Source organism: Eschrichtius robustus, chromosome 21 (assembly GCF_028021215.1).
Source record: "Eschrichtius robustus isolate mEscRob2 chromosome 21, mEscRob2.pri, whole genome shotgun sequence".
Lineage (NCBI taxonomy): Eukaryota > Metazoa > Chordata > Mammalia > Artiodactyla > Eschrichtiidae > Eschrichtius > Eschrichtius robustus.
In genome coordinates, this window is record NC_090844.1 from 21,450,736 (window position 1) to 21,476,415 (window position 25,680).

The window sequence follows — 25,680 nt, forward strand, 5'->3', positions numbered from 1 at the left end:
CGAGCCCAGCCGCAATGCCGGGCTCCTGAGGGCGCGGGGCTCGCGCGCGGCTCGCTCGCCCCCGGGCCCGGCGCGCACGCAGCCCGGCCGCCTGGCACGGCGACAGCCCGCAGCCGGGGAGGAACCTCCGCAGGAGCGGCCCCGAGGGATGGTCGCTGCGCCAAGGCTGCGCTGAAGTCCTCTGCAGCTGCGGCGGATGGGGGACCCCGAGGCCAACGTGATGGCGCGGCCCCTGAGAGCGCCTCTCCGGAGGTCCTTCAGTGATCACATCCGAGACTCCACGGCCAGAGCCCTGGATGTCATTTGGAAAAACACCCGAGACAGACGGCTGGCAGGTGAGGGGTGAAGGGCGGAGGGTGAGGACGAGAGGTTTGAAAAGCAAAACGATGAAATACACAGGCACAGTTATTAACTCGGATAATTCATGATCTCATCAGCTGGATAAAGTTCATCACTGTCATGGCAATGATTTCAGTCTCCCTTGTTCTGGGGTTTAACGTTTCTGGAGTGCGTTTGTTTTTTGTTTTTGTTTTTGTTTTTGTTTTTTAACTCCAATGCCTCTCTGATTTCTGGTCTTGTTATTTCTAGATAAGGTTTTATGAGAGGGTTTGTGGGTTTTTGTTTTTTTTTTAACCTTGAAAAGAAAAGCAAGGTCCTTTCAAATGTCAGGAAATCAGTGGTGAACAACACCAGGCAAAAGCACCAAGGTCTGTTCGGCTGGTGAGGGTCGGCTGTGGAGCTGGTCTGGCAGAGGTGGCCTGGCGCAAGCAGGAGAGGGGCCTGGGAGGCTGAGTGGCAGGGGAGTAATGTGCCCTGCCTGGTGAAAGCCTGCTGGTATTTCCTCTGGCAGCCTGGGGCTGCTCTGAGGTCCAAGAGGGTGTCAGGTATGCTAGAGGCAGGCGTTTGAAATATAATAAAACATAAATACAGTGTGCAGTTCAAACGTTCTAGGGCTTATGTGACAGCCACCAAATGGCAGACTGTTTGAAAGGGTACATTAAGGAAAAGGGAACTTCTGCTTGATTCTGGTATTAAGAACATTCATAAATTGATTAAAAGAATAGCATCTTGCAATTAAAAAAAAAACCTCTCCAAATCCAGGGAACGTATCCCAAGAGTGTTTAATGGCTCCTTCTTGTTTGCTAAGTCTGTATACTTATGTCATTTGCATAGATGGGTCAAAGATTGTGTTTTCTTAACCTTCTTGGTTAATCCAGTTGTTTTTCCATATATTGAATGAAGTTCTGAATGGTTAAAAATATTAGATGTGGCCTCCAAGTGTCAGTCCAGATTTCCGTGCTGTGTGTTCTTGATAAAAGTCCATTTGACTTTGATCTAATTGTCCTGACATGACTTGAAGAGGTGAAAGTTAAGGTTTGTGATTGTGATAAAGCAGATTAGGAAGATAACATATCATTGTAGGCTATAAATTTGTCCCAAATGCTCATGAATATCTTTCTCTTTCTTAAACTAAACCCTATTGCCCAGGACTGGGAGAGAGTAAACAATGTCAAGTCTACCATAAGGTAGGGGAGAGAGTAAAATATTTTAAATTTAATCATTTTATTATGGCTTTAGAGTAAAATGTGATACCTTAAAGAAATCCAACTTTACAATTAGTGGGTTTTAAGGTAGATTTAAGTGATAGCAATTTCCAGTTGGCCAGAGGAAGTTTAAGACATAAAGATATGAGAGTATAAAATTCATGACTGTAATTGGTTGAGGCTGGGACAAAAAATAACAATTGTTGCTTCACTGTTGCTTTTCTTGACAAATCCATCATCCCAAATGGAAAGATTCCACAAATAATGCCTTATTAAAGATAACACAAAAATATCTTATTGTAGCTTGGTGTTTTGATTTGAAACTAAGGTTGATTCAGTCTTGCTTCCCAGACCTCCTCTTAAATTTTCATAAATGAAGAGCTTTTGACAGGTGTTGACCTCTTTAAAAAAAAAAAGATACTATCCCTGGAAAGTTGCTGTCTCTGCCTAGTCAGTTATCTGTTATATATTAAGGGTCTATATGGAGTCCAAAATATAGCACTGAATGAAGACCACTTAGAGAAAAATAGTTACTTTTTACATGTGATGAAAAATTAAACATTTCCCCAGCTCTAACAGCAAGTAGGACTTTTGCTTCAGGTCCACTGAAGGAAGAAATTCTTTGTATTTTCAGGTTTCTCTAAGACAAATATGACCTCTTTGGTGATTTACACAGTAGAGTATCCAGACATGATACTTGAAAAGAAAAGACTTTGGCTACCACAACTGCCTCTGATTACTGGGGACTTGGACTCTTTCTGTGTTCTCTCTTATCCTTGGCTCATAGCTCAATCAAGTGGAGACCCATCTGGTGCACATCCAGACCTCAAGACCACTTACTTCTATCCTTTCCCTCAAACTTCTCCTCTGCACCCCACCCTCTCACTGGCCAAAGGCTAAGTATTAGCTGTTAATTATCCACAAAAAGCCATTTCTCTAAACATCAGATCCAATCTTTATTTTACATCACACCACTTTGCCCTCTCTTGCAGAATGGAGAGCAGTAGAAAGTCCAAACCTCCTGCTGCTCTTATGTTGTGAAATTAATGAGATGACAGGTAAAACATGTTTGGAAGGCTCTGGAGGGAAATACTTCTGTTAATAGTACCTGGAATGTTATTTCCATGATGATTGTTACCTTGATGACTTTCACCAAGTTTCTCAAAAACTAATCTGAGATTTCAGTTTCTTTCAGAGGTTTTACCTGACCGGACTGTTTGGCCGTGGGACAAAGTTTTGTTTCCTTGTTAGGTATTTTCTCTCTCAATCAATTTAGCTCTCTATTTTTCTCTGTCTCTCTCTCTTTCACACACACACATACACACACACACACACACACACACACACACACCCCCTACATAACTTAGAAGTTCCCAGTTCATCTACCCCAAATGGTGTTATGTACGCAAACCATCATTTACCTCTGCTTGTCTTAAACTTCCTTATGTATAAAACAAGGATTCCGTCTGTTATTTTTAAGGATCCACAGCCTTATATAAACAAAATACAGAATTACTGCTAGGGAAAGGCCTTCTAGTCATGAGGAGTGATGGAACAGACTGTCTTAATTGCATCTTCCTTTATATGTAATTGTTATGTTCTGCCTACCCACAGCCCACAGGGGTTCTCTTACTCCTGTTACCTCTACAACCATTATTCCTAAAAGCATAGGATGGCACTGTGTTTTCAGGGAATAAGAACTTTGAGGTTAACAGTGTTTGACAGATGGGGCCGACAGCCATCCTCTGGGCAAACTGTGCGTCTTTCTTACATGTCTGCTGTGTCCTTGCCACTCCTTCCCTTGGGCACAAGGACATCTTGGCTCCAGGGAGCATTTTATTCCTGAAAACCTGTCGCCCCTTAATCCTTTCATATAGGACTTCTTCACCTTTTGTGTGCCAATGGATCTCTTTAGCATTCTGGTGAAGCATATAAACCACTTCTCAGAAAAGTATTTTTAATATATAAATAAAATATATAGAATTATAGCAGAAACCAATTAGAACGAAATATAGTGATCAAGGTGTTCAAACCAAAATTTTCTGATATGGCAATATAAGATGAATGAATTCTGTAACAGGATAATGTGTTCAAAATATAGGGAAGTAAATGTAAATTTGATGTTTTTTAAAGATACCAGCGTGCAGATTGTTACTGCAGCTATAATTAATAGCATTAAACTGAACAGTCATCTTTGATTCGTCTCCTTGTCACCAACCATTATAGAGAGGAAATCCTCGGGAACAACATCCATATCTAGGTGACCAACGTGCAAATCTTCAGCTTTCCTGTTTAGCGGCTGAATGGGGCCGGCAGCATCTCATGAACATCTGTGGAGAGAAAAACTGCAATCATGTATGTCCTGGAATGGGTTTGACAACTACCATAACTGTGGAGGAGAGATGAATGTAAATGAGATTTTGTGATATCTGCAACAACTGTAATGTGATTTGGAAAAGTCGAATTTCTATTGGTGACAAAGTCACAGGACAGCTAGTACCATTGTGTGTGCAGGGATGGCAGTTTGTCAACATTCATAATTGGAAGAAATGCTACCTTTCAATTAAAGTTTAGTGACAATAAAAATGTAATTTTTCCTCCTCCAAGTTCATGGACAGCTTGAAATCTATCCATAGACCCTAAATTAAAAATCCCTGCTTAATACTTACTGTGGCTTTCAAATACTTATAGTCAAAAATTCTTATAGCCTGAGATGCTGGGCTGTCATACATGAGATGGCTGGAATTTTTTGATGTATATTTGACAAAGCTCCACAAACAGGTTTGGACTGATGCACCAATAGGACTGCCTCTAAGGAAGAAGAAAAGAAACTAAAATTCAGATGAGAAAGACAGAGACTGAAAGTAAGGCAAAAGCCAGAAGACACATGTAGCTTTCATCAATTTGGAAAGTGGAATGAATAAATAAACCAAAACAGAAATTAAATATTAGTTCTTATTTAAAAACATCTAATAAGGTAAGAACAACTTCTATAGTGTTGTTTTATAAAACACTGATTTTTTAAAAAGTATTCAATCTATTCTCTCTATTAGGGAAACATAAGGAGAAAAAAATCTAAACACCTCAACATGTTATGAACACATGTCACTAGTTCCATTGCTAAACATTGAAGAGAAGGAAGAGAAACTGAATTGCCTATGAAGAAGTTAGGAAAATTTAGACCAGTCTCAATCCAGATGAGATTCAATGGACATAAAATAAATGCTTCAAGTATATACGTTAGATTGGACCCTCCTCCCACCCCTGCTCCCGGGGGTATTTTGTTGGATGTTCAGCATCTTCTGTCTTTTGTGAAATAGATTTTTACATTTCAGCTGACCTCTCCAATTCACCAGCAAAAAGAATGCTTAACATACTGTGCAGTATATTGGCTCCAAATTCAGTAGGGCATCAAGAATTCTGGCCCATTTCCCATGACAGGCAACCACAAACACTGACTCCTGTGAACTGTTTTCTGCTCATTGGTTCACCATGAAAAGCAAGTAAGGGCAAATAGAATGCCTTTTAACCAAGAGTGATGTATGCCTCAAAATATGCAGGCTCCTCCAGTAAACAAAGACTTCTCTAGAAGAATGCAACACGATAGAACATTTCGAAGGGCCTGAGAGACAACCATTAATGATGCTTCATGAGACACGGTCACGTTTCTGGAGGGTGGATATGAGCATGTATTAAATTAGATGTGACTGTTTCAATAAAAAGAGAAGCATGTTGATGTTGAGGCCAGCTTTGATGAGAGGAAATATACTATAGTGGCTGAGAGAGCTGGCTGTGACATCAGACTGCCTGGGTTTGAATCCTGGTTCTTGAACTGGGTAACTTGGGGCAAGTCTGTTCCTCACCAATATAAAAAGGATGAAAATAGTACCTGTGTCATGAAATTATTTTAAGGATCATATGAGCTACTATGCAAAGTACTCAGAAAAGTCATTGGCGTAAGTAAACCCTCCATCAGTTTTGGTTGGTATAACTTCTCTTTTCCTTATGCCCTGCTTGAAAGGAAGCTTCACCACTATAGTGTGACACTCCTATAATTTGCCTAAGCCTTTTGGGCAAAAGTAGTTCAACAAGTCCAAATAAATGAAAAGAAAAGGTAACATTTCAATGGAAATGGGATTTACTTCTGTACCTGCAGAGCAAAACGAAGAAGAATCTAATGAAGGTGACTTTTGTGCAGACCGTGTTGAAATCCAAAATGAAGTGACTAGAGAATAACTGTTTTCGCACATGGATGAGGGAATCAGTCCTTGCATATGACTTTGTCAGGCTAGGTATACAATATCTGAGAGTCTTCCCAAGCGAGTTGGAACCTGCTTTGAAAATTGCTATGTAGATGGAGGCAAACATGGGAAAGAGCAGCAGTACCAGCAGGTGAGATTTCAAGCACGTGGCCCAGCTCCGGGATGGGAAAAAGTATGTTCAACATCAAGGCTGCCACTTGAAGGGATATTTCGCATGCCTCTGTTTCTGGAGCAAAACTTCTGTCACTTTCTTCATTTAAAATAGTATGTAGGAACAGTCTGCATAGTTTGCCAAAGGTCATTGTAATTACACAAATGTGTCTAAAGTCAAAGGCTTAATAGAAGAGGTATATTAGTCACAGGTCTGCCTAAGCATCAGAAGCTATATCATGAAGCCAAAACTGGATTAAAAAGAACATTCCACTGGAAGGTCTCTATTCCAGAGAAATGATTAAGGAGTAGATTGAAGTTAAGCTTGCCATTGTATGTGTTTTTCAATTTCTGGTTCCCGTCACTTAATAATAATCTGCCATTCTTGAAGAAAGAGGATGTGCTGTCCGGAAGGCATGTGTAGGAGCCGCTTATTTGTGATGATGATGGGTTTGCATTGATCCTTCTGTGCTCTTCCCACATTGCTTGTGAACAACCACTGATATTTTTGAAGCATTTGGTTGGAATTATTGATGAAGACCTAACCATGGAAGAAAACCAAAGTTACACATCCCTTTAATAATCAAACTCACAACTATAGTGCTACTGTTGCTTTTCTCAGGCACAGCCGAAGACTAAGCAGCTAATACAAACTAAATTTTTTTTGTAATATGAACTAAACGTGGCACCCAGCCGTAGGTGGTTATTATCATTGGATGCATTCTTTATGACAAATAATATCATAACAATAATTAAGTTGTCATTTGATTGCCTTTTAAGTGCCAGAATCTGTGCTGAGAGCTCTAAAGGCATTTTCCCATTTAATCTTCAAAATAATCCTGAGAGGTATAGACTACTATTTTTATCCCCATTTAAGCTAAGGTATTTTTTGACAATGCCTTAAAAATCCATTAGTGGATGTCCACGGACAAAACTCAGTAACATCCAAATCGGCCCATAATTATTAATTAATCTCACAAATATTTATTGAGAACCTATTGTACGCGAAACACTGTGCTAGGCACCAAAGGACAAACAAGACAGACACAGTCCTTAACTGCCAGCCAGGAAGATGACATCTGAATTCTACCTTTGAATTTAAGAGGGGCCCAGCTTGGGCAATGTGAACCCCATGTTATTAAGGAAGAACTATATAGTGTCTCTTGGACACTGAGGGGATTCTGAAGCTCATCACTGATTTGATCTTTAAACCAGTGACTCTCAGCGGGGGATGAGAAAAGACACACTTGGAAGGGGCAGTGATGGAAAGAGCACTTGTAGCTTTTAAAAATATACACAACTGATTTATTGTTTTCATAGTGCAAACTGCATCTTACAAAATGCTGAAGATAGAGGAATCGTGGGTGGGTGGGAGGGATGGGACAGGAGCATAAAGGTTGAGAAACACGTTTAAACTGCTCCGCACATCCCTGTGGGCCCAGCTCCTCTCATGAGCAGAGTAACCTGTAAACATAAATCAATAAATCAAACCCTCGGTGGGTGCCCCCGTGGAGCCAGGGAGACCCTCTCTGCAAAGAAGGGTCAGACAAATTAGTGCATCTTTCCTAATGAACTGGCCATTCTCTTTATGGGACAAAAACTTGTTACTTCCAAAGTGCTATGAGGTCATATCTTTAATCATTTTTTTAAGATGAGATACTGACCTTTTTACAGAGCTGAAGCATACTAAAGTTTAAAATAGGTTACTATCTAAAACAGGGTGCTTTTGACTGATTCAGAAATCGGAATGAACTAAAGTTGGAGATTGCGCTTTAAATAGTTTCGTTTATTGGCAAGATTGGTCTCAGATCTCAATATACATGGGCTATAGACCTGAAATAGATTGTCCTAAGTCTTTTGTTATTTCACAGAATTTCTTATGGAACCAATCTGGAAGTAAGGACATCTTTTCTGCCGATAATAACTTTGAGAGATATTCCTATTTTGGATTTTTTTTTAAAAAAGAAAAATAATGATAGATGAGTTATTAAAAAACTATGACATAATTATTACACCATTATGCCATATTTTAAAACTATGGCATAATTATTATATTCTTAAATGTTTACCAGTCACCAAGGTTCTGTCACACTCTGAGCAGAGAAATACTTGAGATAATAGAATTTGAAGATTAAGTATTCAATCATAGTGAAGCAATTCTATATTTTCATATATATAAAATGATCTCAAAATATTCTAGTTCATTTCAGATCAGTGACATTCTAGATTGCTTTCAGTAGTTTGAAAATCAGTTATCTACTGAATGCAAAGGTTAATTAAATCAATGAGAAAATCACCAAAGAAGATATGAATTTGTATTAGTACTTCTTTTATCAGCTTCCACATTTTAATTAAAGCATGTTTTGAATACTGACAATATGTTCATGTATCATGGCCTTGTTTTTCTTAGAAGTGACTTCACTAATATATTCCAAAGAATCTAGTTAATTGTGGCATCTTACTGTTCCCAGGTAGAGAGGCCAAAGGATGAAAGAAAGCAGGAAAGTTTTTAAGGTTGAACATTTCATTTTCAAATAAGGGTCCTTAGAAACAGAGAAAACGTGAGACGTGGCTCAGACACTGTACAATCAAGAAGGCAGACAGCATCCACTGAAGCAAAGAGTAACAGAGGGTTTTTATATTGGATGGACATAACCTTGTACTAACTACAAATTAGCTAATATTGATTGTGCACTGAGTATAATGCTATGTGGTAGAGAAGACAGAGATAAATTAAAAACTGTCTCTGAACTTCAGTAGTCTAGAGTCTATTTGGCAGGAAAAAAGTAACCTACAGAGAAAACTAGCCTCTAAGGCATGGTGTGACAGATACCCTAAGGTACTTGCTGAGCCAATCGGTGTCTGTCTCCCCTCCTTCCTTCCCTCCTTTTTTCTTCCCTCCCTCCCTCTTTACCTTTCTCCCTCCCTACCTCCCTCCTCCCCCTCCCCCTCTCCTGTCTTCAGCAGGAACTGACTGCTGACCCAAGTTCATTATAACAAAGGATATCCACACTATTTCATCATTACTGGTTTTTCTGTACTTTGGTAGTCATGCTCATTTGTATCCCAATGAACATTATTTATAAGTGAAAATTTCCTTGACATAACTAACTTTTCAAGTCATAATTATCACTTTCTCATTATTGCACGTGGAAATGAAAACATTTGAATCATTGCAGAAAAGAGCCTCTGTGTCACTATGAGGATGTGACAGTAGTAGGGTGTGTGTGTGTACGCCAGGAGGGTGGTAAATACAGGGATTACATATTGAAATTTTTTTCTCATTAGCGTTGGTATGTTCAGCCAGGTAGGTTATTTGGATGTTTCTCAACATTTGAAAAAATTCTCACGCTAGTAACTGGACTGATTTCACCTGGTTGCTTCCTCCAGTGAATAAAAATAAAAGCATAAAGTACTCCACCATGATTTTACTCCAGTATAGGCTGGGAAGCAGTAAGGTTTGCCTTTTTTTGAGACAGTTATTGACCCACATCTTGCATTCAGTATAACACAGATGTGTTCCAGGTCGAAAGTTCAATAAGAGCTTGAGAGTGGCAGCCAGGAAATGGAGAGTGCAGAAGGCCATTTTTATGACTTGCTGAGATACTGACCCAGTCTCCTCATTATTTGACAGTAAAAATATCTTCAGGTTGAACTCAGTATCCTGACAGAGGGGTGTCAGTTTTGATCCTCTCCTGCAGGAATCTCCAATCAGTAAACTATTTCAGTCAAGAACTGAAACACTATTAATAAAAAACAAATTAACGACTTCTAGACAATGGAAATCACCAGGACATAGCAAAAAAAACAATGGCATATTATTGCTTGCTGAAAATCTCGCTTGGTGATCTCTGAACATCCTAACACCACAAATCACTTTTCTCTCTCTTCCCTCTCTGTCTCTTTAGAGAATTTATTATTAGTATGAACACATCTAGGCAATTGTGCACACACACATACACACACACACACACACACACATACACACACCCCCTCAGGAAGCCATGACTTCAGGGAACCTCTCTTCATAAAGGATTAAGGATTCCTGATTTACAGGATGCTGATGTAAAAGTTACAATGTAGCATCTGGTTGTTGACAACTTGGAGTAGGGGCAGGGGTTCAGCTCGTTTAATGATGTCTAGACTTTGTTTTATCTTTCAGATTTTTTGTGACATATTTAGTTTTTTGCAGACAACTCTCAAATCACTGACTCAGCATTCAGTGTGGTTCCGTTTATCATGAGCCATCATCTCTAATCTGGTTTTGAATAGCAGGATGTTGTAGGTCCAGATTGAAGTGTGACCTCTGAATGTTTTCCATTCGTGCTTGATTACTATATCCTAGAGGTCTAGACAGTGTTATTGGTTTCTCACCAACATAAACATCTGGCAAAAAAAAAGAGAACTAAACCAGATGAGTAAGGACATTCCTAATATACCTTTACAATATGCTATATTTAAAGTAAAACTTTTGAAAACAAACCCCATCTCAGGTTGAAAAGGATGCCATCAAATGTACTGCTTTTCAACTCAGATAAGGCAGACTTTGGACTATAATTTTTCACTGATGGAAACAAGTTAGAGCATGTAACTTTCAGACTGCAATAGAAACATCTTTCCTTTGTGCTATTACAAGAAGCTAGAATTTCATTTAGTGAATTCCAGCCAAATGAAATTAGCACGCGCATGTTGACTCATGTGTAGCTCCTGGGTGGACAAATGAGATGACAGGCCAATGGGGGTGAGAAGGGAGTGATGGGACCAAACCCAGAGCAATGTGGGGATGAGTATGATACCAGGCCTTCTCAAGTCTTATTTTATGTGGGTAGATTTTCGTATTCGAAGAGTTATTGATTTATTGGAACTATGCAGAGGGCTTATTTAAGAGCCAGAACCCAACAGAGTAGAATACTGTGCCACTGACTTATAGGGAAAGACTGAAGCCCTTTCTTTTATGCTGGGGCTATAGACCACATGCAACCAAACACCAACAAAACTTGCCTACAGCCAGGAGCACCAGGGTGGAAAATGTAGAGGGGTGACAAGACAACCCAAAGTGTTTGCCTTGTGTCCTTTGTATGCAGATGGCACTGATAGCAATACTATGAGAACAACACTGGAAATGTTACACATAGGATATTGTAAATTTATAAAATGTACATTCAGTAATGAATTCCAACTTATGTACAACATCTTGTGCATAATATTGATTCTTTCTTCTTCTCTTTTGGCTAGGGTAAGAACAGAGAAAGGTTTCTTTCAGTGATACATATAAATTGATGACTTAAAACCCAGGCTGTGTTTCCAGCCAAAGCTCTTTGGCACAGGATAATCATTGCACAACTGAAGGTAAACATGGAAGGTAAACCTCAGAAAAATGATTTCAAAGCGGAACCTGAAAATCTATTGTAAATGCCCTTTTGCCCCATTTAAGACAATAACAACAGTCTGTGACTGGCCACTCTGCTCGTACCCCAAGGATTAGTTGGCACATCAGAGCCAAGTGTTAATAAGCTGGGAAAGGGGGAAAAATAAACATTTAATTTAAAAAAAAAAAGAAAGAAAGGAAAATAAGAAGATGGAGTCTGGGAAGGGCCTTAACGGGGAGGTGAGGGTAAACCCCCACCCGCTGATGCCACCAGGATGGATGGGTCAAAACAGCGCACCCACCTTCTCAGCCACCGCCACACACATTCCGAGTTCCCATTCTTGTGAGGCCAGTTTGCAGAAAATGTTTTTATTTCTGTGACCCTGAGCATGACTCCCACTTTGCCCATGAAGTATTCCCGGAGTGAACCTTCGTGGCCTTCCGTGCTCATTAATCCCACCACCGACCCACACAGACCCCGACTCCAGCTGATTTTGTGACTGTCTGCTCTTTTTCTTTACCCAATTTGCACTGAAAGTGAGCTACTGAGTTGAATCAGCTCAGAATGCATAATCTGTCCTGTGTGTGCCTGCTTTCCTGTCCTTGTTCCATATTCTTCTCCCTACTCAGACTTAAAAGTATTTTAACTGATTAATAAAACACCATGACGTGAGCTATCCACTTGTCTCTACATAAAAGTGCATGCTTTTGAATCACAATAACTTATGTAACGTCTCTGCTTTTAAAAGGAGTCTAGGAAAATGACATTTTGCAACTTTTATTACAGTGGAAAAAAGCTGACCCAAATCTTGGACCAGCTGAGCTCAAAGGGTCAAAAGCCAAGTGCTTTTATTAACTTTTTGAGAGTAGGTAATCCTTGCTCACTTTGAAGACTGAAGCATGTACTAATTGCTTTTGTAAAATGAAGGTGAGGTTGCTTTAGCTAATGGGCCATGCAGTCCTACCCTGGGACATTTGATCACAGTGTCTCATGTGGCTTTAAGTTGCTCTTTTCATAACATACTCGTTTTTTTGATTAGATAGAGTTCAGGTAACATTTGAAATCAGTACCTTTGCTTTCCAAAAATCTTTTGTCCAAAAACATCTTTAGATATGTTATCAATTAACTAATAGCAAGATTAGCATTATTAAATATTTTAGACATACAAGAAACCCATGTATCAACCACTAACTTAAGTAATAAAACATTAAAGCTACTGTTTTAACATTTTTAATTTAAAATTACTGCATGCCCCTCCTGGATCCCATTCCCTCCCTCCACTTCCTTCCCAACTCCCCCTGAAATTCCAGTCGTGAATTTAGGATTTAATCATTCCCATGCTGGTTTTGTACTCTTATTACGTATGTAAGTAACCCAAAACAATAGTAATTATTGTTTTGCACATCTAGAAGTTTTAAGTGGGACCATACTGCATATATCCTTCTGCAACGCATTTTGCTCAGAATTATATTTTTGAATATATTTTTTATCAATTAAATTTTTATTGAAATATAGTTGATGTACAATATTATATACAGGTGTGCAATGTAGTGATTCACAATTTTTAAAGGTTATACTTCATTTATAGTTATTATAAAATGGTGTCTATATTCCCTATGTTGTACAATACATCCTTGTAGCTTATTTTATACTTAATAGTTTGTATGTCTTGATCCCCTGCCTCTGTATTGCCTCTCCCCCCATTCACTCCCCCCTGGTAACCACTAGTTTGTTCTCTATATCTGTGAGTCTGTTTCTTTTTTGTTGTATTCACTAGTTTGTTGTGTTTTTTTTTTTGATTCCACATATAAGTGATATCATACAGTATTTGTCATTCTCTGTCTGACTTATTTCACTTAACATTAATACCCTCCAAGTCCATCCATGTTGTTACAAATGGCAAAATTTTATTCTTTCTTATGGCTGAGTAGCATTCTACTGTATATATATACCACAGCTTCTTTATCTGTTCATTTGTTGATGGACACTTAGGTTGCTTCCACATCTTGACAATTGTAAGTAATGCTGCTGTGAACACTGGGGTGCATATATCTTTTTGAATTACTGTTTTTGTTTTTTCTGGTTATATACTCAGGAGTGGAATTGTTGGGTCATGTGTTATTTCCATTTTCAGTTTTTTGTTTTTTTTTTTAATTTTTGGCTGCGTTGGGTCTTCGTTGCTGTGCGCAGGCTTTCTCTAGTTGTGGCGAGTGGGGCCTACTCTTTGTTGCGGTGCTCAGGCTTCTTATTGCGGTGGCTTCTCTTGTTGCGGAACATGGGCTCTAGGCGCACGGGCTTCAGTAGTTGTGGCACGTGAGCTCAGTAGTTGTGGCTCACGGGCTCTAGAGCGCAGGCTCAGTAGTTGTGGCGCGTGGGTTTAGTTGCTCCACGGCATGTGGGATCTTCCTGGATCAGGGCTTGAACCTGCATTGGCAGGTGGATTCTTAACCACTGTGCCACCAGGGAAGTCCCCCATTTTCAGTTTTTTGAGAATTCTCCTTGCTGTTTTCCACAGTGGCTGCATCAATTTACATTCCCACCAACACTGTATGTAGGGGTTTCCTTTTCTCCACATCATTGCCAACATTTGTTTTTTATGTTCTTTTTGATGATAACCATTCCAAAGGTGTAAGGCGATATCTTGTGGTTTTGATTTGCATTTCCCTGATGATTAGCAATGTTGAACATCTTTTCATGTGCCTATTGGCCATCTACATTTCCTCTTTGGCAAAATGTCTATTCAGGTCTTCTACCCATTTTTTAATCAGGTTGCTTGGTTTTGTTTTTGTTTTGATGTTGAGTTGTATGAGTTGTTTACATATGTTAAGTGTTAACCCCTTATCAGTCATATCATTTGCAAATATTTTCTCCCTTTCATCATGTTGTCTTTTTGTTTTGTTGATGGTTTCGTTTGCTATGCAAAGGTTTTAAGTTTAATTAGGTCCCATTTGTTTATTTTTGCTTTTATTTCCTTTGCTTTTGGAGACAGATCAAAATAAAATATTGCCAAGATTTATGGCAAAGAGTGTTCTCCCTATGTTTTCCTCTGAATTACATTATTCATGTTGAAACATAAAGATCATTTATTCTTACTACTATTATATGAATGTGCCGTAATTTACTTATTCATCCTCCTGTTGGAAGGCATTTAGGTTGCTTCCAGTTATGCACTATTACAAGCACTTGCTATTAGGAATGAATACTATTGTTTATACCTCTGTGTACATATGTATAGAAGTTTCTCTATGACAGAGTAATTCATCTAAGGATGGAATTTCATAGTAAGATATGCACATCTTATGTGGCCAAACTGTTCAACATGTATTACATACCCACCAATAGTATATAAGAATACCCAATGTAGAAGAGAATTTTTCAAGTACTATAAAAGTCATAGAATATTTACTTTAAAAAAACACAAATGTAAATAGTATAGATATAAACAAAGTCAAATTTATATATATATATATATATATATATATATATGCATATATAGATACATATAAATATATGTGTCCATATATATATACATGGTCATGTACATATATAAATTTGTATATCTCATATATAAGTACATCATGAAGAGTTTTAAAATTATTAATAGAATTAAGCAAAGACTAGATAAGTAAGCGTTGGAATGAAGCTTGTAAATAATAAATAATATTTCATTTTAGCGTTGTTTTTTGAGCTAAATGTAATTAAGTATCTGTTTAAAGGTGACAATAAATGTCAAGTTCATTTAATGCCTGTTCTGGACCTATATTTGGGTACAGATGCAGCTTAGGTAGGTGATGAGGATAAAAAATAGAAGGAGAGTCTGTCAGAATTAGAGGAAGCAAAAACAAAAATGTGATTCAGAAATAATATTCTCACAATAACCTATATTAAGAAATGCTTATAAGAACACCCAACGGAATACCTCCTCTTCACCAAAAAAAAAAAAAAGAATCCCTTGAAGGCTTTCATGAAGACCAAGGGTTCTGTGGAATTAAGTGGGAAAACCTGGCATAGGGGACCAACTATTTAAATGTCACTGAAAAGCAAGTCTTTCCTCAAACAGTGGATCATTATCCTCAAGTGGAGGAAGCATTAATTTGCAAAAACTAGGTTTTGATTTTATTTTTTCATTCTTCTCTATTAAACGAGTAAAGTAGCAATACTTTATTTCTAAGATGTCTTTTGTAGGCAAAGCATCATGCTTTAGAATGCCATTTTCTCAGAGATACATAACTAAAGAGGGTTATTCACTTTTAAAGTTGAGACTGCTGAGTAAGGGCATGGTGACCTCTGTGCATGCATTTATCCATCCACCTAGCAATCTTTCTTCTTATCGTATCGACAAGTTGGGAGCAGTGCACTGCATGGTGCTGTGAAGATCTCAAATGTCATTGTGAAAATAGGCTCTTCAAAGTTGCCTGACAGTATTGGTGAATTCACAGCTTTCTTAGTTAAATGATCTCTTTTCACGTTACTAAGTTGACCACAAGTCATTTCTTTGAGAACGTGAAATGCAGACGGAAACAAGCCATGCTTTGTAAAACATGTGTTGATTTTCTTCATAATCACATGATTATCGATGTTCCCCCTTATTTTAATGACTTTTATCATTTCTCATGGAATATGTTCCCCTCAAGCAATTCTGTAAATTCTTTCTGTTGTTTTCTTCAAAATATAAACTCCATCTCTTCTTTGACGTCTCCTAATTGCAGTTAGAACATCTCTCTAATAACCATCATTTTTATACTAAATTTACTTATTCGATGACAGTCACCATCAAAATTATTGTATATTTAGCACACGTGGCATACTTGACATTTAGAACTAACACTCTCTCCCACAACAGTAGCACCCATACCCCAAAAGAAGGGTCATGGAAGAAATTGTAGCTAAGGTTTTTAAGCTTTTCTTTTAAAACTCAGAAAGAAGGTAAGACTGAAGTTTTTTCCTCAACTTCCTGATATTTAATTTTAGCTGGGTCCCTGACATGCAGTGCAGGGCTCTGCTCAGAGCTTCTCTTGCATTGTTATTTAATACTTACATAAGACGATGAAGTAGATTCTGAAGTAGATTTATTAGCCCTGTTTTTTCCTTGTTTTACAAATGAGGAAACATGTCCAGAGAGGTTAAGTAACTTGCCAAAAATCATGTAACATGTCCAAAATCGACAAGTTCTTCACTTTGTCATAAAACTTGTCTTTTCATCTCAGTTCATCGGTAACTTCTCTCTTCCTTCGTACCTCAAGTTCCTTCCATCTGCCAGTCACGTCAGCTCTCCCTGCAAAATGCATGTGGAATCCTACCACCATCCTCAGTGCTACCGCCCTGGGCCAAGCCGCCATCATCTCCAACCTGTATTCTTACCATCGCCTCTTAACTGGCCTCCCTACTTGTACCCCTGCCCCCCTCCAGTAAGGTATTCCAAACGTGGCAGCCTGAGGGATGTTTTTAAATATAAATTATGTCTTGTGACTCCTCAGCTCAAAACCCTCCAGTATCTTTCCCTCACACTTAGAATAAAATCCATCCTGTGTCCAAGAAGTCTTTACCTGACCTGGGGCCTGCCTACCTCTCCTACATCACCTTCTTATATTCTTCGCCCAGTTCACTCCTTTCCATGCACTCTGACGTCTGCTCTTCCTTGGCAGTTGCTGTTCCCTCATTTGGAAAAACTCTTTTTTCAGATAGTCACATGGCTCTCTCCCTCACTTCATTCAGGTCTCTGATAAATGGTACCTCGACTGAGAGGCCATTCTGGCTCATTCTATTAAAATCGCATTCTCCTATCAACCAATTGCAATCCATTTATCCCAGTATGTTGTATGTGTGTTTATTTTCTCTCTTTCTCTCCTTCTAGAATCTACGTTCTTCTTTGAAGCCAAAACCAAATGCACATACACATATTGCCAAATGCAGAAATGCATATATGAATATAGTATATCAAAATATACATTTTGTATAGGACCAACTAAAAGAAAAAAATAAGTATCAGGAAATTGAGGCAAAACGTCTACCTCACATTCTTTCTGAATCAACTAAACACTCAGAAGCTATTTGAATCAGTACCCTCCCCCTTGTACATCACATATATTGTTTTTTTGTGAATTATTTTCGGATTATATTCTTGCTTCTATGTTGATAATTCCTAAAGCTCAAAGTACCATATATATAAATGATATGATAGTTACACTTGTATCCATCCAGCATCAGTTGAGTCTTTCTCCTTTATCTATCTATCTATCTATCTATCTATCTATCTATCTATCTATCATCTGTCTATCTATCAATCTACACATCTAGCTAGCTAGCTAGCCAGCTTTATCTGTCCTATCCTCACATTTAAACTCTAATCCTCTTATCTCCAGCTGTCTACTGGACATGTGCAGTAAATGTTGGAGGTCTTGCAACATCAGACTAAACTCAACAATTGCAAGGTTAACCTCATAGCCTTCTATAGGTTGCCTCCCCCGCCCTTCATCCCTCATGCCACATCAGTGACCAAATCCTGTCAAATCTGCCTTCTGTGTGTCTCAGTGTCTGCCGCTTCCTTTCTAGTTCCACATCTACCATGAGGGCACAGACTGCCATTGTTTTTACATAGATAAAGTCTAACAATTGTTCTAAGCTTGTCCCTATGACTCCAGCATCTACCACTTCAATCCATCTTGTATGACACTGCCATCTTCACTTTGTTACTGTTTTTGCTCAGAAACCTTGTGTCGTGCAATTTTTAGACTCATAACCAAAACACCTCTATGCGTTTGTGAAGGTCCTCTGTTATCTAGCCAAACTCTCTTTAGTCATCCTTTTCTCCTTATGTTCCACTAAAGCACTGTGTTCATTTCTCCTCCAACAAACAGAGCAGGATCCCCTAATCCGAGTCATCTCCACCTTTCAATTCTCTTGCTTTTATAATATTTAGAACAATGTCAGCCTTTACTGATGTCCATTTTATTTGCAGTCTTGTAACACAGAATTTTTAAATGTCTGTAATTAATTATATACTTCTTTTTATTTATTTCATCTCTTTGTTTCTATTTCATATGTTAGTCTTCTCCACCCAGCTAGATGGGAATCTACTTGAACAGAAAAAAACATCTCTGGTGCTTGTATATAGAGCTGGTATGCACCCGCATAGCATACCAGTACTTTTTTTTCAGGCAGCATACACACACACACACACACACACACCAGTTCAAATAAGTCAACATCCCCATCACTTACTTAGAAGAAACAAGTTTACATGCCGATTCAAGTAGGGCAGGTGGGAAAAAACAAAGGAAATATGATAGGTTTGGAGAGTTGTAAAATTTTTGAAGATTGTAGTATCTTTATTTTTAAAATAATAGTAATAATAAAAAGCACTGATTGCCTACACCCCACAGTCCGAGGCAGATTTACATGAGGCTAATGACCTTCAGAGTCCCTCACTTGCCCATATCCCTCTGAGGTCGTAAGGGAATCCTAGCACTGTGTTTAAATGTTTTGGTAAAATTTGTTAAATTAAGATATTTCTAACTTCACTCAACTCGGATCATTACAGTTCATTATGATTCACGGCACTGGATTGTCTGTGGGCATTTGGCATTCATAATTTCTTGTATTGGATAGTATTGGGGTGGCCAAGATCTTTCTTTATAGTCGTAATTTTCATGCCAAGTACCACTGGTGTGACTGAGTGGGCATTTTGTAATTATAATTTTTCATCTTTTTTATTTTGTCATTGTTTCCCTAGTTGCAAAATGAAATTGAGTGTTCTAAAGGCTAGCTCTAGACAGTCTCCTGCCCATTGGAGAAATCACAGGAATGAAATATCAGAAGAAAGAGAAACCAGTTTTCATTGAGGACCTACTGTAGCCCAGTAGTTTACTTGGGACATGCATCTCTCTGAGTGCTGCTACAGCCATTTAGGGCAGATAGCCTTTCCTCATTGACGAGTGAGGAAACTCAAGCCCAAACTGTTAAGCAACTTGTCAAAAGTCACATAACTAGTAAGAGTTTAAATATGGACGTGAGCTCAGTTCTCTTGAATCCCAAGTCCATGATGTTCCTATAACCTTATAGGAATGAAACAAAACTCAGGAAGCAGATATTATAGATAAATGGGGACATATGTGGGTAACCATTTTTAGAAACTAACAAAAGTCGAAATCACTTCCTCTTTACGTATTTTTTCCACAGCATAGTTTTGTAAACCAAAAGTAAAAATGTTCTTTCTTTCCTTACTTCTGGTTATCCTCTTGACCTGTTACTTCAAGAGATCCAGAGTAAAGCTACAGTTTCCTCTGTGAAGTCAAGGATTTATAATTTGTCAGTCCCTAAAGAAAAATGTGAAGGAGTAGTAGTTGAAAGATCTGAAGAGTTTGGAGTGTGACACTTAGACTATTTATCTTCAGGCACTGGAATGTTGTGTTTCTATCACCCTTGCACTTGTGATTTGCTGGGGCGATTCAAGTTGAGATAGTAACCACTCTAAAAGCAGTCTAAGTGAATTGAAACTTGCTGTGTTTCAGTAATTACTTAATTGTGGCTCCTTGGCATTTAACATCCTTAGAGAAGTCTGTTGTTGGTACTTACATATATTTTGTTTCAAGTTGACTTTTCAATATTTCCCTCTTACATTGTCTTAGACACTTTGGTAGCTAGAAAACAGCTTTGCCATTGCTATAGTAAAATGTATACAGAGCATGCTACTCACCAAGCACATTATAAGAGTCAGAGAAAGAGAGAGATTGCTATTAAATTCCCATGCATTCAAACAAGGACAGCTGGTTAGGATTAGGAGAACATTCTACCTTCAGCGTACAGCTTTCCCACAGCTTCTATTCCTCTTTTAAAAATGTTTCTGTAGCTGACATAAACAAAGTCAGCATCATATCCTGTATGCAGTTAACATGTTTGATATAATCAGGATATCCCCCTAAAAAACTTTTAATGCTGAATTCAACAATTTCTTATTCATGAATCTGCATTTTAACCGGAGCATCCATTCACACGATGACTAAAACATATAGATTATCACACAAAATCATCCATCCCTACCAATAGCTGTAGTGCTATTCACTTGCTCAATGGGCATGTCAGACTTCTGGCTTTTCTTTTTTAAGATAAGCATTTGCATTCTTGGGAACTGCCTGTGAAGATTAGACAGAAAATTCTCATCAGAGAACTTGGTCTTGCAACACAAGTCATGACCACTATGGACAACCATCCTGATTGCAGTGCTGCAGAAAGAAGTTCAGGGGAGAACTTGGTCCCTGGTAATACCTTCCAATACAAACGAGACAGTGCACAGACTGCAGATAATAGAAGGGTCAGAGCCTGCAAAATGTGTTTAAAGAGTATCCTTCATTCTGCATGTTAATCAATATGTTACTGGTTTTTATTCCAAGTCACCTATGGCCATCTCCAAGGAGGCTGCCCTTGCCTGTTGACTAGTTAAACTATTTTAGAAATCTGTGACCAAAAAACCTGTTGTTCTTGCAATAACTTAATCTAAGTAAGACCTTGTTTGAGTTCTCAGGAATTTTGAAAACTTGAGTTAGGTAGTAATAAATACATGTGATCACTACAGACCTCCTTTAGGACATTTTTTTTCCATCTGTTTAATCAAACATGATTAGTCAAGAGGTCTGATTTGTATTCCCCACTCTGGGACTATACCAGCTCTGTGAGACTTGAGCAAGTCGTTAACCTATATAATCCTCATGTTCTTCATCTGTAGAGATGGGGTTCAATTACGTTATTGCCAAATGTCCTTCAAATCCAAATATGCTATGTATCTAAGTATTTGTTCATCGTGATGCTGTGTTGTGGTGAAAAGTAGAGCATAGGTCCTACTCTCAAGACAGGTACATTAGACATTAAACAACAAAAAAGGCAATATTTTATTTAACAAATATTAATAACTTCCTATAGGTTAGGCACTCTGCCATGTGCTGCAGAGATGACTTTGGATGACATTAATACCCAGTGCTGTGGGCATTACAAGGAAGGCGTCCCTGAAGTCATCTGGAAAGTGATCATGACAGACAGTCAGGTTGGGACTAGGCTAGTAAATTCAGGTAAAAGTGGGCAAGATGCAGGAAGAGGAGGAAACATTGTGAACCCCGGCAAAGGGCACAGAGACAGTGAAAACAATAGCCTGGTTAGTTCAGGAAACCTGGGGTAAACTCACTTGGCTACAGTGGAAGGCTGTGGTTTCAACCCCTGAATCTGTTCATTTACTCTTTCCTCTTTCATTTATGTATTCAAAAACTATTTGCTGAACACTTATCAAGTCACTGTATATTGGGATACAAAGATGGACAGGACTTATCTCTGCCTTTAATATGATTAATGATGCTATTTATTGAACTTTTTTATGGCATGTACTACCGGAGGCTTTTTATACATTTATCACTAATTTTCACAAAAATACAGTAAGTTAAGTATCACTTTCCCCATTTTATAATATATAAATCGACACTCAGCGATATTCTAAACTCCTCCCAGCAGGCTGTAACTCTTCTAAGATCGTATAGTAAGTGAGAGAGTCAGGATTTGAATCCAGATCATCTGTCTCCAGGGTCTGTGCCCTTAACCAGCACTATTCTGCCTTCTAAGTATTTGTTAAATGAACTCTAAATATTTTGTTAAATGCAAAGTGACTTTTAGTCATGTCACAACCCCAGGATATGAAATCACAGAAAGGTATATGTATTATATTGAGAACTTCCATCTATGAGTAAGTCAGATATTTAACCATAGTTTGGTCTTTTTCTAATCAGTTTCTCCAATGATATTTGACAGTTGGGAGTGTGGGTGGGTTAGGAGATAGGGAATGAAATTTTCTTCCATTTTATTTCAATATCATCCCAAAGACAAGCCCATGTAGCATAGCTTCATTAACTATACAACTGTGAAAAGTATATAAGGCGTCAATTACCCATTAATTCAATATAGTAATCAAAAGCGGAAAGAAATTTAAGATATAGGTTATTGTTTTCTTTTCCATCTGCATTCTAATAAGTCTTCCCTTGTTCTTCAACTGCCTAGAAAATGTGGAGACTATACATAAAACACAGAAATCTGGCTGCTCATCCCAGCAGGCTACAACTGGAAAAGACAGCCTGCCCTTGAGTGTGTAGGAAGAGTGTCCTGACTTATATCCACATGTCTGTTAAGGCTCAGGACTAGTCACTTCTCATTTTTACATTCACAATTTCCCTTCTTGCTATTCTTTCCAAGTACTTTTTATTTTTTTTTCATTATTCTTTTCCTGGGGGCTGGCGGGTTGGGGGAATGGGATTCCAGGTAGGTGACCACAGCATTCCAAGGAGATGAATGCACATAGAAAGCCAGTATATTTGTGTGATCCCAAAGTTGGTCTCCTAAATATTTGGTAGACTACTTATATCCCTAAGCTGTTATGTTTTCAAGGATTTTTGCAAAAAGGATTTTGCAAATTAAAGGAAAGACCACATTCACCCAAACTTTAGATGGTTACTATTATAGTTAACATCCGGGCTGTGTCCTGACGTCAGGGTTGCAGTGATGAAGTCCAGATGTTATAACTTAGCCATGTTTTTGTTACTCCTAAGCATCTGCTGCCTTTGTCTTTTTCTTTTTTTTTTTTTTTTTGTAGTTGTTTTTCAGACTCTAACTTCTTAGTACATCATGGTATTAGAGAAGAGGGGAAATGAAATTAGCATATGGCAGAGGCCCAGAGTAACAATTCCTCCTCTTTTTAAGCACACTTTCAGGCCATCACAGGATGTGCAGTGGGAAGACCGGCCCCAGGACCTGCTCAGATAAGGATATTTCTAGTCAGCTGCTATTTTCAGTTAAAACAGGTTATGTGGTTTGTTAAGTCTTTTTAGGTTCAATATCATGTAGTAAGGAAACAGGAAAAAGAATAAAATCAATAATAAATATTTGAAATTTTTGGTAGTTGTTTTCTTTTAATCTGATGTTAGTTGTATGTATACACATACATGTACATCTGTAAGTATATAAACACAACACACACACACGCACGCACGCACGCAATATTTATTGTTCTAGAGGAGAACTCACACAAGAGCAACCACACTGGAGCAGATCCACGTTACAATGAACATCCCAGAACAGTTTGGAAAAAGCATTGTTACTGTTACTCTCCGACATGCATGCCCAGAAGTTCAGAAAATCCCCAATAACAATGTCTTCCTTCAAAACTCATGTTAGCTCTGTATCCATTAATTTATCTATAATATTTGCATGGCTATTCATAATTTTAACTGATTTCACCTCTAATGCTAATGAATTCCATATGCATTCCGAACACTTTCAGACTGGTGTTAATAGCTCAGCTTTGGTTTAACCTGAAACTATTCCCACTGTTTTCTGGGAGTTACCCCAAGTTCTGCTCTGCTATTGCAAGGTTTGAGGAGGGGATCATATGAGAGCTTCCCATTTCCCTCAGTCCTTCAGATGACTTTGTGTGAACATTTTATAGCTTCATGATAATGGACTTTAAGATATACGTGGTAGTTTAACAGTGAACCTATGTGGTCTATCCATGGTGAGATTACCTTTCTGGTTTCAGTTTTTGTTTTTTTTTTTAATAGATCTTTATTGGAGTATAATTGCTTCACAATACTGTGTTGGTTTCTGTTGTACAACAAAGTGGATCAGCCATATGCATACATATATCCCCATATCCCCTCCCTCTTGAGCCTCCCTCCCACCCTCCCTATCCCACCCCTCTAGGTCGTCACAAAGCACCAAGGTGATCTCCCTGTGCTCTGCTGCTGCTTCCAACCAGCTAACTATTTTACAGCGCTTGATCAAACTTACCTTTTCTTTGTGTAAATCCTACCCTCAATAGAAGTATGCCTTTAGGGTCAAGACACTCTTCTTACTCCCAGTATTGTGCTATTACTGTCTGGTCAGACACCTTAGCAGGACAATTATAACGGGACCATTCTTTGGAGCATCACATAAAATGTTTGCTCACTTTTCTACATGATGAACCGTCAAATATTTGAAAGCAAGACAAGAAAGATACCCTCTTATTTCCAGGGTATATCTCCTTAATTATGTCAACATTTTCTTACTGGGAAGGGTTTCAGGATCTTTAAACAGTCTCTTCTAGATGCTTCCTAGCTTGCTAGAAGCCCTGTGTAGTGAATAAGATACTCTCCATCTGCTCTGAGCAAGGTAGGATGTGGTAGGATTCTCTCCTTCCTTAGTCTAGGCCAGTGACAGTATTAATGTAATCTATAATTGCTATATATTTATTCTTTGTCTTTTTATCACTTACATCATATTGATGGTTCATAATAAGCTTTGATCACCTATAAGCAAGAGGTCTTTTTAACAGGACATAGAATCCTCAAGCCTTTTCTCTTGTGCAGCAGGGTTTTGTTTTGTTTTGCTTTTTTCTTAATCTAAATATAGGGTTGGCATATGTCCCAGTTAAATCTTATCTTGCTCACTTTACATACACCTCCCCTTACCCATCATTCCAGACTATTGAGATAATTTTGAGTCTTTATCTCTTCATATACTAGCTCTTCATTTTAGCTTTGTGACATCCATAGACTTTGTAAGCATGCAACTTAGAACTGATAATCAAGGATTTTTTATTTTATTTAACCAAAATGTTACTTAGGACAAGATCAATGACAAAATAAAGATTTTTCTCCATATTCATCCAGTTATCAATACTCTTAAAAGGCAGCTGCTTGGCCAAAATATGACTCTATCTAGTTGTTCCCAGCACCCATCCAGTCTGAAAGAACATCGTTAAAACTTTGTAAAATGCTTTGCTGAAATCAGGAGGCATGCCATTTCCCTGATCAAGTAGTCTAATAACTTTATAAAATGGATTGTGTATTATTAAGAATTGCTTTTTCACCTAATTCTTTCATGTTTCAATGTTTTTAACCCAACTATGTTATCTCTAATAATTATTATTGTACCTTTATTTGTATAGTGCTTTACACATTAAAAAAAAACTTCAACATAAATCCCCCTCATGGAATCCCTTCAAAGATATTAAGGAAACATATGTTATTATCTCTATTTTAAAAATGAAGAAGCTTAGTCTCAGAGAGGTGGCTAGAATCCAGATCTTATTATTTTAAGCACAGTTTTCTTTCCATGACACCACAGCTGACAGGATTCAATTGCATTCTATTTACATGGTAGGTGCTCAGTGAATATTTTTGATAGGAAAGATAAATTTGTCCAAGAAATCCTTGCATCCTAGGACTTTGCCTCAAAGCATTTTGCATTTAAAAGAAATGGAAAATTTCACAAAGAACAAAAATTAAATACTATATACTACCAAGAGGTACGACAAAAAGGTCTAAACCTATACAGAAATAAAAT

The 25,680-nt window shown here is 38.1% G+C and overlaps 1 protein-coding gene across 16 annotated transcripts in view; it reads left to right on the forward strand.

The window, feature by feature from the left end:
* Positions 1–25,680, forward strand: part of DLC1 (DLC1 Rho GTPase activating protein) — a 416,411-nt gene that overhangs the window by 227,786 nt on the left and 162,945 nt on the right. The window contains exon 6 of one of the 16 annotated variants that reach the window (XM_068532247.1): positions 3,771–3,934. The exons of 13 other annotated variants lie outside the window; for them this stretch is intronic. In XM_068532247.1, coding sequence (XP_068388348.1) covers positions 3,771–3,808 — 38 coding nt within the window. In that variant the 3' untranslated portion in view covers positions 3,809–3,934. Of the gene's footprint in view, positions 1–127; positions 336–3,770; positions 3,935–25,680 lie in introns of those variants that run through there. 2 more of the 16 variants (XM_068532237.1, XM_068532239.1) reach the window with 2 other exon arrangements.